The sequence below is a fragment of the Lissotriton vulgaris genome, chromosome 5 (genome assembly GCF_964263255.1).
Source record: "Lissotriton vulgaris chromosome 5, aLisVul1.2, whole genome shotgun sequence".
Taxonomy (NCBI): Eukaryota; Metazoa; Chordata; class Amphibia; order Caudata; family Salamandridae; genus Lissotriton; species Lissotriton vulgaris.
The window spans coordinates 997,694,772-997,709,402 of record NC_141693.1 but is presented as its reverse complement, the minus strand read 5'-3'; the positions used below and the strand labels follow the sequence as shown (position 1 = coordinate 997,709,402).

General features: G+C 49.0%; 1 protein-coding gene across 1 annotated transcript in view; it reads left to right on the top strand.

Moving 5' to 3' along the window:
* R3HCC1L (R3H domain and coiled-coil containing 1 like) overlaps nt 1–14,631 on the top strand; it is a 359,134-nt gene that overhangs the window by 209,641 nt on the left and 134,862 nt on the right. The window contains exon 5 of the mRNA XM_086922609.1: nt 6,409–6,479. Within this exon, the coding sequence (XP_086778735.1) occupies nt 6,409–6,479 (71 nt within the window). The remainder of the gene's footprint in view (nt 1–6,408; nt 6,480–14,631) is intronic.

The following is a 14,631-nucleotide window of genomic DNA, read 5'->3' as shown; positions in this document are numbered from 1 at the left end:
GAGCTTTTATCTTGTAACTTCTTATTTTACATTAAAAAAAAATAACTATAAAATGCTTCGTCCCATTGTTCCATACCACCTCCCACCCCCGTTCCTCTTGCCAACCATACCTTCCCTTGGAAGCACAGGGCTCTATAAATCGCATGTTTTGCCCCACTTTCCAGTTCTCTTACCTGCGGAGTCCTGGGCAAGGGCTGCCCGCTGCTGCCGGGACTGGCAGGTCCATGGTGTCCTCTCTGCTGTGCGGCCCCCCAGCCTCCAGCTGGACCTCCATATTGCGGGGCCGGGGCTCCGTCAGGACCTTCGGGAGGGTAGCCGGGGTAAGTGCGGGCGGGCGCGGTCAGCAACTGGTTCAGAGTCGGGGTGGCGGTGGGAGAGCCCCCTAGGAAGCGCTGGGGGCCTCCAGGGTAGGGCTTAGCGCGAGGGTAGGGCGGGTAGGCCCGGCCTGGATAGGGAGGGTATGCCGGGTAGTAAGATTCTGGGGGCTCTCGGTAGGGCGCACCATAACCACCAGGCTGATAGGCTCCGGGGGGCTGGTGGGTCCGTTGCTTTCGGGGGCGGCCGGCTCTCCGCCGCCGGGAGGAGAGGCCTCTTCTTCGTCGGGGCCACTTTCCGGCCCGCTGTCTGCGGCCACCTCGCCCGGCTCCTCGGGTCCCCCGCTTGGCTTCAGCTCCGGGGGACTGCCGAGGCCTGAAGGGGGGGCTGCGGCCGAGGCCACCTGCGCGGCCATCAACGGGGACGGGAGACGCTGCGAGCAGGAGAGGGGGTGGGAACAACGGAGACCAGGGGGAGGGGAGTCTGCGGGGAGCGGGCCTGGCTGAGACAACAGGAAAGCACGGTCACCAGCGGGAGGGGGGCGGGGACGGGAGACGCTGCGAGCAGGAGAGGGGGTGGGAACAACGGAGACCAGGGGGAGGGGAGTCTGCGGGGAGCGGGCCTGGCTGAGACAACAGGAAAGCACGGTCACCAGCGGGAGGGGGGCGGGAACGGGGACGGGAGACGCTGCGAGCAGGAGAGGGGGTGGGAACAACGGAGACCAGGGGGAGGGGAGTCTGCGGGGAGCGGGCCTGGCTGAGACAACAGGAAAGCACGGTCACCAGCGGGAGGGGGGCGGGAACGGGGACGGGAGACGCTGCGAGCAGGAGAGGGGGTGGGAACAGCGGGAAATTAAAGCAAGCACTCACCTGGACTTCTTCCGGGTGCCTTCAATGCCGGACCGGATTCGGGGGCGTTCCCGGCTTTCGGCTGACGTCGCGTGACGTCGGCAAAAGCCAAAGAATCTCGGGTACGCCCCCGTGTCTGGTCCGGCATTGACGGACAGGCCCCTCATCCAATGGCTAGGCTCCATTTATGGAGCCAGCCAATGAATGACGAGGGCCGACCCAAAGCCACACTACAGTTCTCATTAGGTTTTTGCTGCGCAAAAAAGATGCGCAGAGCGCATCTTTTTGGCGAGGCAAAACCTAAAAAGGCGCATTAGATGACCCAATACTCCATTTAGAATAATTATTTGCATATCTTACTTAGCCTTTCTCGAGCCATTTTAAACCTAAAAACGTGCCTATTGTATTATAAATTCCATGTTTGTTCTCTAATCGATTGAGACACAATCACACCCCATTTCTAAGAATTTAAAAGTATGCTGCCCATAGCCTGTCCTTGCTGCTCAGAAATGATTTTTTGAGCATGGCTGTAACAGCATACTTTGTATCTTGCATGATCTGCTCTCAGAAGGAGTTTTGTTCTTTGATATCACTAGTGATACTGCACACGGTGAGAGGGAACCAATTGGCAACCAATTGCTCTGTTTAGCCACAAGACTCCCAAATATGTATGGTGACACTTTAATCCTCTCTGTCCAATCCATTTAACTCCTTCGCTACGGTGGCTATTCCGCCGCAGCGCTAAGGGGGCGGGGGGGGCGCGCAGCGCTCACACGCTGGTGACGGAACCGCTCCGTCACCAGCCTCGGGTGAGCTGTGCTGATGATGGAGCGGTTCCGTCATCGCCCCACCCGCCCGCTCAATAGAACGCGCCGCGCAGGTGCGAAATCAGCACTGCGCAGGCGCGTCGGGCGGGCCATGACGGAACCGCTCCGTGATCAGCACAGCGCCACCGCGGCTGATGACGGAGCGGTACAGTCATCAGCATTGATGTGGAGATCTCTGCCATCTTTTAAGGCTGTGCTGTGACTCTCCAAACAGCTTGTAAAACTGTCTCTTCACTGTGTTTCCGAATGTGTCACAGAATCTAAAGAGACTGTCTGAGACATTATCATTTGCAGCTTTTGTGTGATTCGTTATTTACCCGTGTGTCCACTTTCTCAGTTGATTAAACAAGTATCGGTAAGGCCAATAGGTCTTGGAAATGCAAGAGCTATTGACTTTGTCAATGGCCATGTCTTTTAGCATAGGGATGACTGCAATAAGCAATGAAAGCCCAGTCACAGTGTCTGGGAGCCATCGGTGTCAACACGGATGACTTTAGGATGCTATTTTCACGGAACGCTTAAACATTTGCAAAGGCTTTCACGTTATGTTTACTCCATCGCAGGCTCTGAAATGAAGTAAAAAGCATTACATTAATCTTTGTTGACATTTAAGTATGGACACAAATCAATGAGTTACATCTGGAAACATTTTGTGGCGCTCTCGCAAGCACCCCGCTTTGATATGATGTGCACGTGTAAACCTACTCAGAGGCACATGTGCCGTGTTAGCTTGTCTGCAGTCTACGGTACACCGCTTACACATTACAATACATGGAGTAAACATTACACTAACAGCTCAGGAAATATAAAGTGCCCGGGGAAATATTATCCAAAAGCCATTCAGATTCACTTGGCTGCGGAATGAATGTGTGTATTTAAGAGCAGGGTAAATATTACCTCTGAGCACAGTGTAGCCACGTGGCCAGTGTCTTCTTTACATGGTCTCCATGTGTCGCAGGTGAAAAGCAAAACCACAAATGCCACAGAAACTAGAAAAAGTTCTGTGACTTCATCATACAACAAGGCGGCGTGAGCAGGGAACATAGCAGGGTGCAGTACAGCATAGATCTCGATCTTGTCATGCATAGCTGCCAAGGTTTCAGATTGCTATGCGTGACATCTTCATAATTTCAGTGCAATTATGTGTGACAATTCAACGACTATGAGTGACACTTTCTCACGAGCAAAATCAAGTAATGAAGACGAGGAAGACATAGCAGTGTCAGAAATTACACCCATTTGAGCAACAAGAAAGTCTAAGAAAATCTTAAAACATCTGCAAAGCACTAGAATTGAACGGGCAATAACCTAGTGCCCTTGTAATGGGTGGGGGTAAACTGTTTTCTACTTATTCACTGTGTCTCGACTTGGTCTCTTTTTTTTTCATTTTGGTACGATTAATAACAACAAACATTAGAATGCATAGACATTTCCTAGCCTGGGTGAAACATTCATACCTGACAGTTAACATATTGCAGTCTCTCGTGCACCTTTTCTCCCTCAATACATCCGATGAAGTAAGTATATTTTATTGGAGGCAGCACAGCATTTCTGGATACCACTGAGCTTTAAAAACTGAGCTGTTAATTCAAGCAGGCATAGCAAACGTTCATTGCAAACGACAAAGACCACCGGGACTCGCACCTCTGCTGCATGCTGAAGAAGCTTGCTAAGTGAGGGTGCCCGTGCTGCCATGTCAGAGGCCCTGGGCAATGACACAATAGGCAACATATCCGAATACAGGGGAAGCTTTGAACCGTTAATAGCAGCGCACGGACAGCAAAGCGCTTAGGCACCCTTACTTCATTTTGTAGGCCGGACGGGTGCAGTTCATCAACAGGAGCACCTCGAAAGGCCCACCTGACGAACGTGACCACCAGCACCCTAGTCTACACTATCGGGCGGCCCAACCACGCGCCTCAATGCACCAAGCTGCCCGGCCATGGGTAGGACCTCACCATAGCGCCAGGACACCTCAGGGTAGAAGATGCACTCTACAAATCCAGTTAACCAGGCTCAACCTCGGTCTTCCCTGCACTAAGGACGGGTGACCAAATTCAAGTGGCTCCTGCCGCCATAACCCGCCGACTCAGCGGGAGCATGGTCTGGGGACACTCGCCTCCTTCTCACCTGCAGCCACAGTACCCAGAAACTCCACCACAGCCCGACAGGTCCGCATGTGTTGCAACGCCTCCCCAATGGCAGTTATGCAGCCCCAGGGCACCAATGGCGTGTGGAGCCGTACTAAGCCGCATCAGCAATCTTCAGTGTCCAGAGGATGCCCCTTACATTTTCTGTTTTTTTATATGATATAAACAATTAGAAATAAGGCAACACACTTCGTTACTGCAACATTCAGAGCCCTGGCTCATCTTTCTCCAACCAGCAGTAAAAACTGCTACAGGTAGTAAACCTTACCTAAATTGGAGGTATAGAGACTAAACCCGAACAGGACTAATAAAATCCAAAAATTCCTCAGCTTGCACGCTAATTTTAATAAGAGGAAGGCACTTGTTAGAGTCCCATGTGAGGCTGCAGATGAGTGGTCTCCGAGTCTATAGCCTTATCTTCCCTCCCCTTTTCAACTAGGGCCGCATTCCCTCTCTTGATCAATTGTGACTCAATCCAGAATTTGTCCAGCCCCAACTCATTCCAACCCTTCTTGAGCACCCTTAACCGTTTGATGTTCCGACCACCATTGTCCGCAGTAACATCCTGCCAACCCTCTCCTAAGAGGAGCAATTCAACAGTGCTCAGATTCTGATCCAATACTATAGGTGTCTCAACGCCACCAATACTATAGGTGTCTCAACGCCTCCAATGAGGAGATCTTGGCGATCCCCAGATCCATCTGAAAGCGTAATTAGAGGTGTGCCCTTCTCTATGCTCACCAGACTTCTAATAAAATTATTCTTTGTTACATTCAGGGGACTGATGTTAGAGAACCCCCACAATTCTGCCCCAAGATGGCTGTCCCTTTGCTTGGGCCTTATAAATTTCCTCCGATGGACGTACAGGCGACCGTGGGGCCTTTTTGGCCAACTCGAGTGTAGCTCCTGCCTGTTGCTTTACAAATAGGGTACTGTTAAGGATCTGTGGGTCCCAGGATACAGACTCGTCTAACCTGACACCCAGGTACTCAAACTCCTGGACCCTTTCGAGTAACTCCACCCGCACTTTAATGACCCCACTAGGCTTGCCCTTCTTAATATACTTCATATATTTGGTCTTGGAAGTGTGCATTTCAAGACTAAAATTGCTGCAGAACTGATTGAAGCTGTGAATCAGCCTCTGCAGACCCCTCCTGGTTTTGGACAACAGCAGTGTGTCGTCCGCAGAGGAGGAGGGCCGGTATTTTTTCTCCTGCCAGGGAAGGGGAATCATTCACACAGTTGTTCAAGTGCGCAATGCAATTATTAGCGTAAAGGAGGAAATGGGTGGGTCTTAGTATGCAGCCCTACCTGACACCGTGGTTGACTGGAAATGCTTCTGATAGCTCCACATTTTCTAAGCACCTCACTTTGGTGAAGGTCCCCTTGTGCAGTAGTCTAATCAGATTGAAGAGGTCGGGTGGAGCCCCCATCCCCAGGAGAACCTCCCACAATCTCCCTCTGGGGACCAGGTGGAATACGGCATACACATAAAAAAAAGAAATCGGAGTTTTTTTATAGCGCAAACTTAACCTGGAGGTATCTGGTATCAGAGCGCTTTTCATGAGCATCAGTTGCATTGCATAAGTAACCAATTCATTTTTGTTGGCACGGGGAGATTCAGTGATTTGCCCAGAATCACAGAATGTTGAGCGTTGTTGCCGAGACTCAAACCCGGTTCCCCAGATCCGAGGTCGACCGCCCTAGCACTTAGGCTGCAAATGCCATATAGAGGTCACCCCCCAGCCTGCATATCACATTCCACTTAGCCAAGAGGAGCCGGAAGACTTTCAGATGTAAGCGGGCCACCTTTCAAGGACCATTGAATGTATAAATGCTATCCCATTTAAGGCTCCTTTTAATGGGCTACAGTCACCCAGAGTGTAAAAATGTGGAAATGACTACCTATTTTTACTGGTGGCATTTTGTCTTGTTAATTGTGCTCCCCGTTCAAATCATTGAACCAGTTAAATTCCCCTACATATGTTTTAATTACTATGACAAGTACATGCTGATATGTTAAATCAAACCATATTATGATGATGTATTTAAATGTGTTGATGACATGGTCTAGATATAGATAGACATAAGAGGGTGTGGGTTTACACCATGTTACAATTGCATTTGTAAATAATGTCAACAGTGTTGGTGATTTATTTGAATTTTGTCTACTAAACAAAATGCAGTGGCTCAGTGTTTCTCCAACAGTGTTGTCTGTACTCAGAAATTCTTTTGCAGTTAAAAGCAGCTGTATTTATTTTATTGCAGGAAGAGAGGATTTGACATTAAATGGGTTGATGACACACATGCTCTTGGAATTTTCTCCAGCCCTGTAGCAGGTACCAATAATGCTGTTTTTTCCGATTTGTTTTTCCCTTAGTCAGATAATTAAAGATGCGTTTTCTTCTAAGTTAGCTTATTATCATCCCATTTTGTATGCCCTAGCTTCAAGTTTTTGTGCTTGCATGTTGTTCAGATGCATATAAGTATAATGTATCTGAGAGCCCCCTTCCACCAGACTCATAATGCAGTACCCCAGTACAGGACGGAACCAGAGCTATTTTGCGTAACATACTGTATATTTTTCATGTGAAGGCCTGAGTGCATGTGTGATAACACTTCTGCCCGTTTAAGGTTTACCTGCTATAGATCTCTAAAGATTTGCAGAATATGATTGCGTCTGCTCGTTAATATTTCTTCTACCCATAAAGTTATGTTTTTTTGTCCCACCATTCTCTTACTTTGCCACGGGTCAAAGGCTTCAAAGAAAGAATAAAAAGCTACCCTGTTATCAGACGTTGCTCTGGATTTTTGTTCAATCAAGGTTAATTATGCCTCCTAAAATATGGCTGCCTTCGCCCCTAGAAAAAGGAGTTGCCTTGAGTAATACAATCAAAATTTAATTAACCCGTTGCGTGCTCATGACTAGCTCATGAGGCATGGTTGAGCTGCACTCATGACGAGCTGAGCTGGTCATGACCGTTGGAACGTTCACACGCGGGGATAATTTCCCAGCTGTGCTGAACGTTCCAAAACGGGTGTGGTCGTGACTAGCTCTGCTCGTCATGAGTGCAGCTCCACTGTGCCTCATGACGAGCCGAGCTCGTCACAAGCACAGCGGTGCCGCGTGCGGCCCCCCTCCCCCCCCCCCCGCACAGCAGGTGAAAACGCCCAGCAGAGAAGGGGTTAAGAAACACAACTTGTTGAGAAGTTCTGTGCTTACTCGGGGAGTTGAGTGTGGGGTTATTGACTCCGAATTTAAAAGCAAACAATAGATCTCTTAATAAATCGATTGTCCAGCCAGTGCTTTATCTTAGTAAGAAAAATAACTCTAATCTATTCGTAACAGTAATGCACAAGTACAGGGATAGCGATACATGAATACCTTAACCCCTTGTATGCTGATGACGAACCCCAGCCGTCATGCACTACGGTGCTCGTGTGCTGATGACGGCTGGGGTTCGTCATGGCCCGCCCCTGTTCGTTTGTTTACCGCACAGCAGCGGAAACGGGCCAGCAGCGAAGGGGTTAATCAACTTCGAGAAAATAGAGAGTCACTGCAGTGATTGATTGATATGGCTTGTGGCTCTGCAGTGATTGATATGGCTTGTGGCTCTGCAGTGATTGATTGATTGATAAGGTTTGTGCCTCAGTCTGTATGTGTCGTGTGCCCACTGTTGTGCCTGCAGTACTGTGATGGCAAAATAGGAAGTGCTCAGTGTGTCAGTGATCACCAGTGGGAATGTTACCTCAAGATTACTGTGCTGGTGTATGTAGACCATGAATTGCAGATGCTATTGCAGCCGACTGGTTGCAGTGCCATCGCCACCAAGTTTGTCTCTATCAGACACCTCCGTGGATTGCAAAGTGGTTGCAGCTCTAATCCCATTGGTCACAAGCCCAAACAAACACTCCACACAAACTAACGGAGAGCCTACCCTAAGATTTCTCAATACTGGTGAGGTGGGAATCCAGGTTGGGACTACAGGTGTTCCTGGACACCCTTCTCTCGGATCCCCATGGGTCACCGTCACCATTAGAGGAGGGGAGGTCAGTGTCCACAAGTAGCACTTATAAAGGCTGGCTCAGATTTAGCACTGTGCTTGTAAAAACGCAATTTCTGGTGTGTTTCTTACACACTGGCTTTATTTCACCCCGGAAGTGATAGAGCTGAGCTACATATACACACCATCACTACACCTCAACATCAGTTTAGTTCTTTCTTCAGTTCTTTCCGCACTCCGCGCTCCCTTTTCATCGGTTATACACTGTTTTCTTCTTCTAAGGCTGTCACAACACTAATATAAAGCAGACAAAGTGAAGTAGTGACATAAAGTGCAAAAGTGCTTAGCAACACAATACAGAAGTTGTACATAAAACACAAGTAGCGAAAATATATGTCCTTTCTTTATTGACTTGTTCAACATCCACCCTATCACCTCTTTAATTCCATTTAGAGGATGGTTGACCAAGGACATGAACTGATAAACCTGTCGTCGATGTTTCAACCCTTTGTGTATTTGTTAGTTCTTACACATCACGGCGGGTCTTCCAAGGACAGCCAAGCTGTGGAAAATCCAAGCCCGAGATCTGTCAGTATCCCATAGTTATCTTCCAGCAAGGGGTAGGTATTTCCAAAATCACTTTACCCAGCATGCATCCAAAGTTCCCAAAGTCCTTTTGTGGCTGCGGACAGTCAGGCATACATCCTGCAGTTTACCAGCAACTCAACTCCACTCAGTTCCCCATTTCTGTGGCATCGTCCCCCAAGCCATTTTAGATTACTCTTAGAATTTCTCCCCGGATGGGAGGCTATTACATCCGAGAGATTGGTCCTCCATTTTGTTCAGTAGGACTATGCCTTACCATTCCTTTCCAACTGAGATCATCCTTCTCCCACATCAGAGTGGTTTTCAAAGGAGCACATATCCATTTTGCTAAAAGAGGTACAGGTTGGACTCCTCAAAGGGTCAATCTAGAGGGTGCTAGCTTTGGAAGTAAGGACAGGTTGTTGCGCCCTCCGTTTCCTCGTGCCGAAGAAGGACTGAGACCTTTGTCCTATTTTAGATCTTTACTCTCTGAATGCCTTCCTGCAAAAGGAAAAATTTTAAATGCTCAATCTGGCCCAAGTTCTGTCTGTTCTTGATCAGGGGGACTGTACAATTGGCTGTTCAAGGTTGGTCAGGGACATTTTGAGTGCTCCTCTTTGGCCTTACCAGCACCCCTTGGGTGTTCACCAAAGTTTAAGCTGGGGCCACAGCACATCTTAATAGGTTTCCCCAACATTGACAACTGACTGTTAAAGGCTGGCTCGATGCAGTCAGTCATCTAAATGACAGCGGGTCTTTTGACATAGTTGGGCTTCTCGATCAACGGGCCAAAGTCACACCTGACTCTGTTGCAGGGGCTCACCTTTATAGGAGCCATTCTGGTCACGGTGCAGTTCAGGGCCTTTCGTTGCTCGCAATGAATCCAGTGCATTCAGGTTATGATCCCAATGTTTCAGCCTTGGTCCTGGATCTCGGTTAGAGGAGCTCCAAGGCTCAATAGTCTGTTGGCCTCATGCATTCTATTTGCCCACTACGCCAAGTAGCATATCCAGGCTCTGCAGTGGGATATGAAATCTCTGTAGGGCCAGCTCCAAGGAAACCTGTTGGATTTCATACAGGTTTTTGAGGAGGCTGCACAAGATCTGTAGTGGTGGCTGCTCGACTTCAATCTGGCCAGCAGCAGACTCTTCTCCCTTCCCCGTCCTGAGCTGAAGGTGGTGATGTTCATGTTACTATTAGTTTGTTGCGGTCATGTGGGAAAGAGGGCGATCAGAGGGCCCTGTTCTCGGGCGGAAATCCAACTCCACAGCAGTCTGTTGGAGCTGCAGGCATTTCACCTACTGCTGAAAGCCTTCCTGTCTTCAGTTATGGGAAGGCTGGCGCAGTTACGGACAATACAACTGCTATGTGGTGATGTAACAGGCAGGGCTGAGTGGGGTCCTGGATCCTGTGCCAGGAGGCTCTAGGCCTCTGGATTTGGCTTTAACATCGAGGCATTTCCCTGGCCGTGAACCACCTGCTAAAATCTTTAAACGCCTGGGCCAATGAGCTCAGCTGGCTTCATCAAGGTGATGCCGAAAAGAGTGGATAGTCCTTTGCAATAAGATCTTCTATGCAGTGGCCAAAAAGCAACCACTGAAAGGACTGAGCCTGTCCCCCTAGGATCAAGACTGCGTTGGCTTGCAGAGTACCTGGTCTTGACATCTGTCAAGCCATGATGTGGGCGTCAGTGCACAGGTTCACAAAGCACTACATTCAGGTATGATGGAAAAGGTTTTTTGCCCCCATGTTAGTCCTAGTTGGAAATTGGGTTACTGGTTAAAAAATTAGCCTATGCTTAAGCATCTGTTTGCTTGACACAAAAGCTGTCAGGCTTAACTTAGAGGCAATGTATAAAGGATTTATGCAGCACTTGAAACAGTAGTAAAGTGGACAAAGTCATAAGTGGATGCTGACCGCAATGGAGCGTCGGCTGGATAAAGGGACCAAGTTAGGCCAGCTGAAAATAGCACCTTAAATTTGGGTTGGTGAGCATTGCGAGAGCCCAAGTCAAGGATGTTTCGCGCGCCGGCGGTCCCAAAGCAGCTGCGGGATGAGGATGCAGAGCTCTGCATCGTCTTTGAGGATGCTGTCGATGAGGTGCTTGCCTTGCGAAGACCTTTGTCGAGGAGACTGTGAGCTGTGATTCGAGGTCTCACATCAGGGATGTGTTGCGCTGCCGCCATTCCAATGTGGCTTCGAGGAGTTGCATCAGTTCTGCTCCCAGGACCACGTCTGGGCTGTCATATCCCCTTCAGGCTCACTTCCAAGGGTCCAGGCCTGGGGTGGCAACACTTGGGTCGGGGGGAAGGGGGGTGGGGGGGTTAGCATTCACAGAATCCAGATGCTGGGTTCAAAGTGGTTGGAGCCTTTTCTGTCCCTCTCTGATTAAGAGGCCAGCCAACTAGCCCTTGCAGTATAGCTGGATGTCTTGGGATCAAGCTGCAGGTCCAGTTCTTTCACTCAGGGAGCAGGGCAATGCAGTAGCAGTCCTTCTTGCAGAGCAGCATAACTATCCTTCTGAGACTCCCACAGGTCCGGAAGTGTACTGAAGAGTTGGGTCTAAGAGTCCAATATTTATACCTGGTGCCCACTTGGAAGTAGGAGAAGATTCTGGAGATTTCCGCCCCCAGAGGTGTTTGGAATTTACTGCCTCCCGGCCGTGGCACCGTTTTAACTTTGGTAACTCTATGTTCGAGGCATAGGAGCTGCAGATTACACACTGTGCATAGATGGCCACCTAGTGTTGGGCCCGGATGTTTGCAGTTTGTTTTGTTGTAGAAAAGTCTTTGGAAGTCACAGGATAGGTGACTCCTCCTTTGGATGATACTGCTCATGGGCATCGGCTCCATCCCCGGATTGCTTTTTTCTCCACGGGGCTCGGATGTGTTTCCAGCGCTCCGTGTTGGAACCGATTTCCTTCGGCGCGCAATCCTCACCAGCTTCTATAATTTAGTTTTGAACGCGTTTCCAGTCGATGCTACTCTTCAACACCGAGGACTTTGATTCCGATCGTCGACGACTGCCTTCGGGCCTATCTAGGCCTCAACTCCAGCTCATGGAAAGGACGCCATTTAAAAAATTTCTTCAATGTGGGTCGAAGTTTCCCCACACCGACCTTCATGAGGTGTGTAACCTTTGCCTCTCCCCAGAGCACGAGGCCAGAGACTGTTCCGCTTGTGCATCCTTCCGCGCCAAGAAGATGATCCGGGACCGAAGAGCTAGGAGAACAATGGCTCGATCTTCAGCTCCGATTCCAGACGACATCTTCGCAGAGGGCGTCGACCTCCCAGAACAACATGGCATCGACAGCAACTCCAAGGCAGAAGATTCCGATGTCGAGGACATCACTCCAGCACAGCGGGTCGTAAGTAAGACTGTCGACCCGATCCTTCCTCGACACACCCAAAAAAGGCTCCGGTCACAGCCTCGGGCTCGGGTGCACACCGAAACACTGCTTCTACTGCCGAACCTTCGGGCCCGGCTAAAAAGCTACCCAAGCCTTCAGGCGACTCGGGCTCGAGTCGACCTCCTCACGGTGCCGGCACACACCTACCGGCACCGAAAAAAAGACAACATCAGCTACAGTGCCGACATCGAAACAATTGGCACCGAAGCATACCTATACCCCCTCGGCACCGAAACCAAGTTAAGAATCAAGCAAACACGCTTCGGATCCAAAAAAATAACCGGGTCCGAAAAGTTCATCGGAACCGAGAAAATCATCGGAGCCGAAAAAACTATCGGAGCCGAAAAAGACTCCTGCTTCTCCTGTTAAAGACATTGCCAGAAAACCAAAAGAAGCCTCTTCGGTGCCGAAACCTTCCTCCGCACCAAAAGATCAGCCTCCTGCAGAGGACTCATTTCAACCAGACCTTGCACAAAAGACTCTGGTTAAAGATCCAACCACTGGTCGACTAACTTTAAGTTACAAAAAACGGCCACTGGATAAACCTGCACCGGCTACTCATCCAAAGAAGAAGGACATGGCTACATCCCCAGTTCCTTCCCCTTCTCCTCCACGTATGCCATCACCATACACCTGTTCCCCTACCACAACATTCACCTACATCCTCTATCGTACCACATGATGACAACAGAGATGATAGCTCTGATGACATAGGGGGTAATGCAGATGATCCATATATTCCTCCAGGCTCACCTGACCCGTGGAATGATTGCAACACCCCAGATTTCCCAAATGTCCCTCAGGACGATCTATACCCCTCTAGGCCTTCCCTACCAGAAGACACTATGAGCTTTATTCAGTTAGTACACAGAGATGCGAGGTATCATGGGGTGGACATGCATACAGACCCAGTAGATGAAGACTTCCTAATGGATACATTTGATAATGAACAAAGGTCCTCATCCATTTTGCCCATGCTCAAAGGAGTGATTAAGCATGCTCCTGAAGTCTTCCAAGACCCAGTTAGAACTCGGGTCATTAACCCATGAATAGAGAAGAAATATAAAGCTGCCCCTTCGGATCCAGCATATATTAAAGGTATGTTTCCACTAGACTCGCTTGTGGTTTCCAATGGACGCAAAAGAGCAAACTCACAAACGTCAGGTGAGGCTCCCCCACCAGATAAAGAGTCTAAACTCCTTGACGCGTCAGGAAAAAGAACTGCCTCCCAAGCAGCAAACATGTGGCGTATTGCCAATACACAAGCATTATTGGCAAGATATGACAGGGCACATTATGACGAATTGGAATCATTAATGCAGCACCTTCCTGATAAGTATAAAGATAGAGCAAATGAGCTTATCCAAGAAGGGAAAAATATTACAAACACCTCCATTTGTTGTGCACTTGATGCAGCAGACACTGCCTTCAGAGCAGTTAACACTAGTGTTCTGTTGCGTAGACACGCCTGGGTACGCATATCAGGGTTCAAACCTGAGGTCCAAAGTGCTATACTCAACCAACCCTTCTATGAGCAACACTTATTCGGACCCAATGTAGATGTATCCCATGAAAAAGGATACAGATACAGCCAAATCTATGGGAGCCCTGCAGTTGCAGGCTCCCAAACGTTCATTTTGACGCTCATCTTATAGAGGTGCCAACTGGGGATACTCTTCGGATACACCTTGCACCTCGTACAAAGCCCCCACACAATCCACCTATAGTAGGGGCTATCAAAGGGGTGGTTACAGAGGTAACAACAACAAGGGCAGAGGGAAAAACAACAACTCCTGCTCTGCCTCCACCCCTGCCCAATGACTCCCCTCCCCCCGCCTCATTACACTCCTGTCGGGGGAAGACTACAACAATATCTACCAGCCTGGGAAAACATCACATCAGACAGGTGGGTGCTTCAAATAATTCAGTCAGGTTACTGTCTAGAACTAACATCCACCCCCCCAAACATACCACCCAGACAGCGTCCAATGTCACAGGAACATTTGACACTGCTCAGACAGGAAGTGGTATCTCTCCTGCAGAAAAATGCAATAGAAATAGTTCCAAAGCATCAGCAAAACAAAGGAGTATACTCCCTATATTTCTTAATCCCAAAGAAGGACGGATCTTTAAGTCCTATCCTAGACCTCAGACCTCTAAACATTTCGATACAGGGGGATCATTTTCATATGGTCACACTTCAACAAGTCCTTCCGCTCCTGTTACAAAACAACTTCCTTGTCACTCTAGATCTGAAGGACGCCTGCTTCCACATTCCCATCCACACAGCACACAGAAAATATCTCAGATTTGTGCTAGACGGGCAGCACTACCAGTTCAAAGTGCTCCCATTCGGAGTCACAACAGCACCAAGGGTGTTTACCAAATGCCTAGCAGGCTCAATGTCAATTAACAGACCTAGTGTTGGTAGACAGTCGGACTCCTCGCTCTCTGCAATGGTGTAGCACCAAAAACCTTTCAAAGGGCTGACCG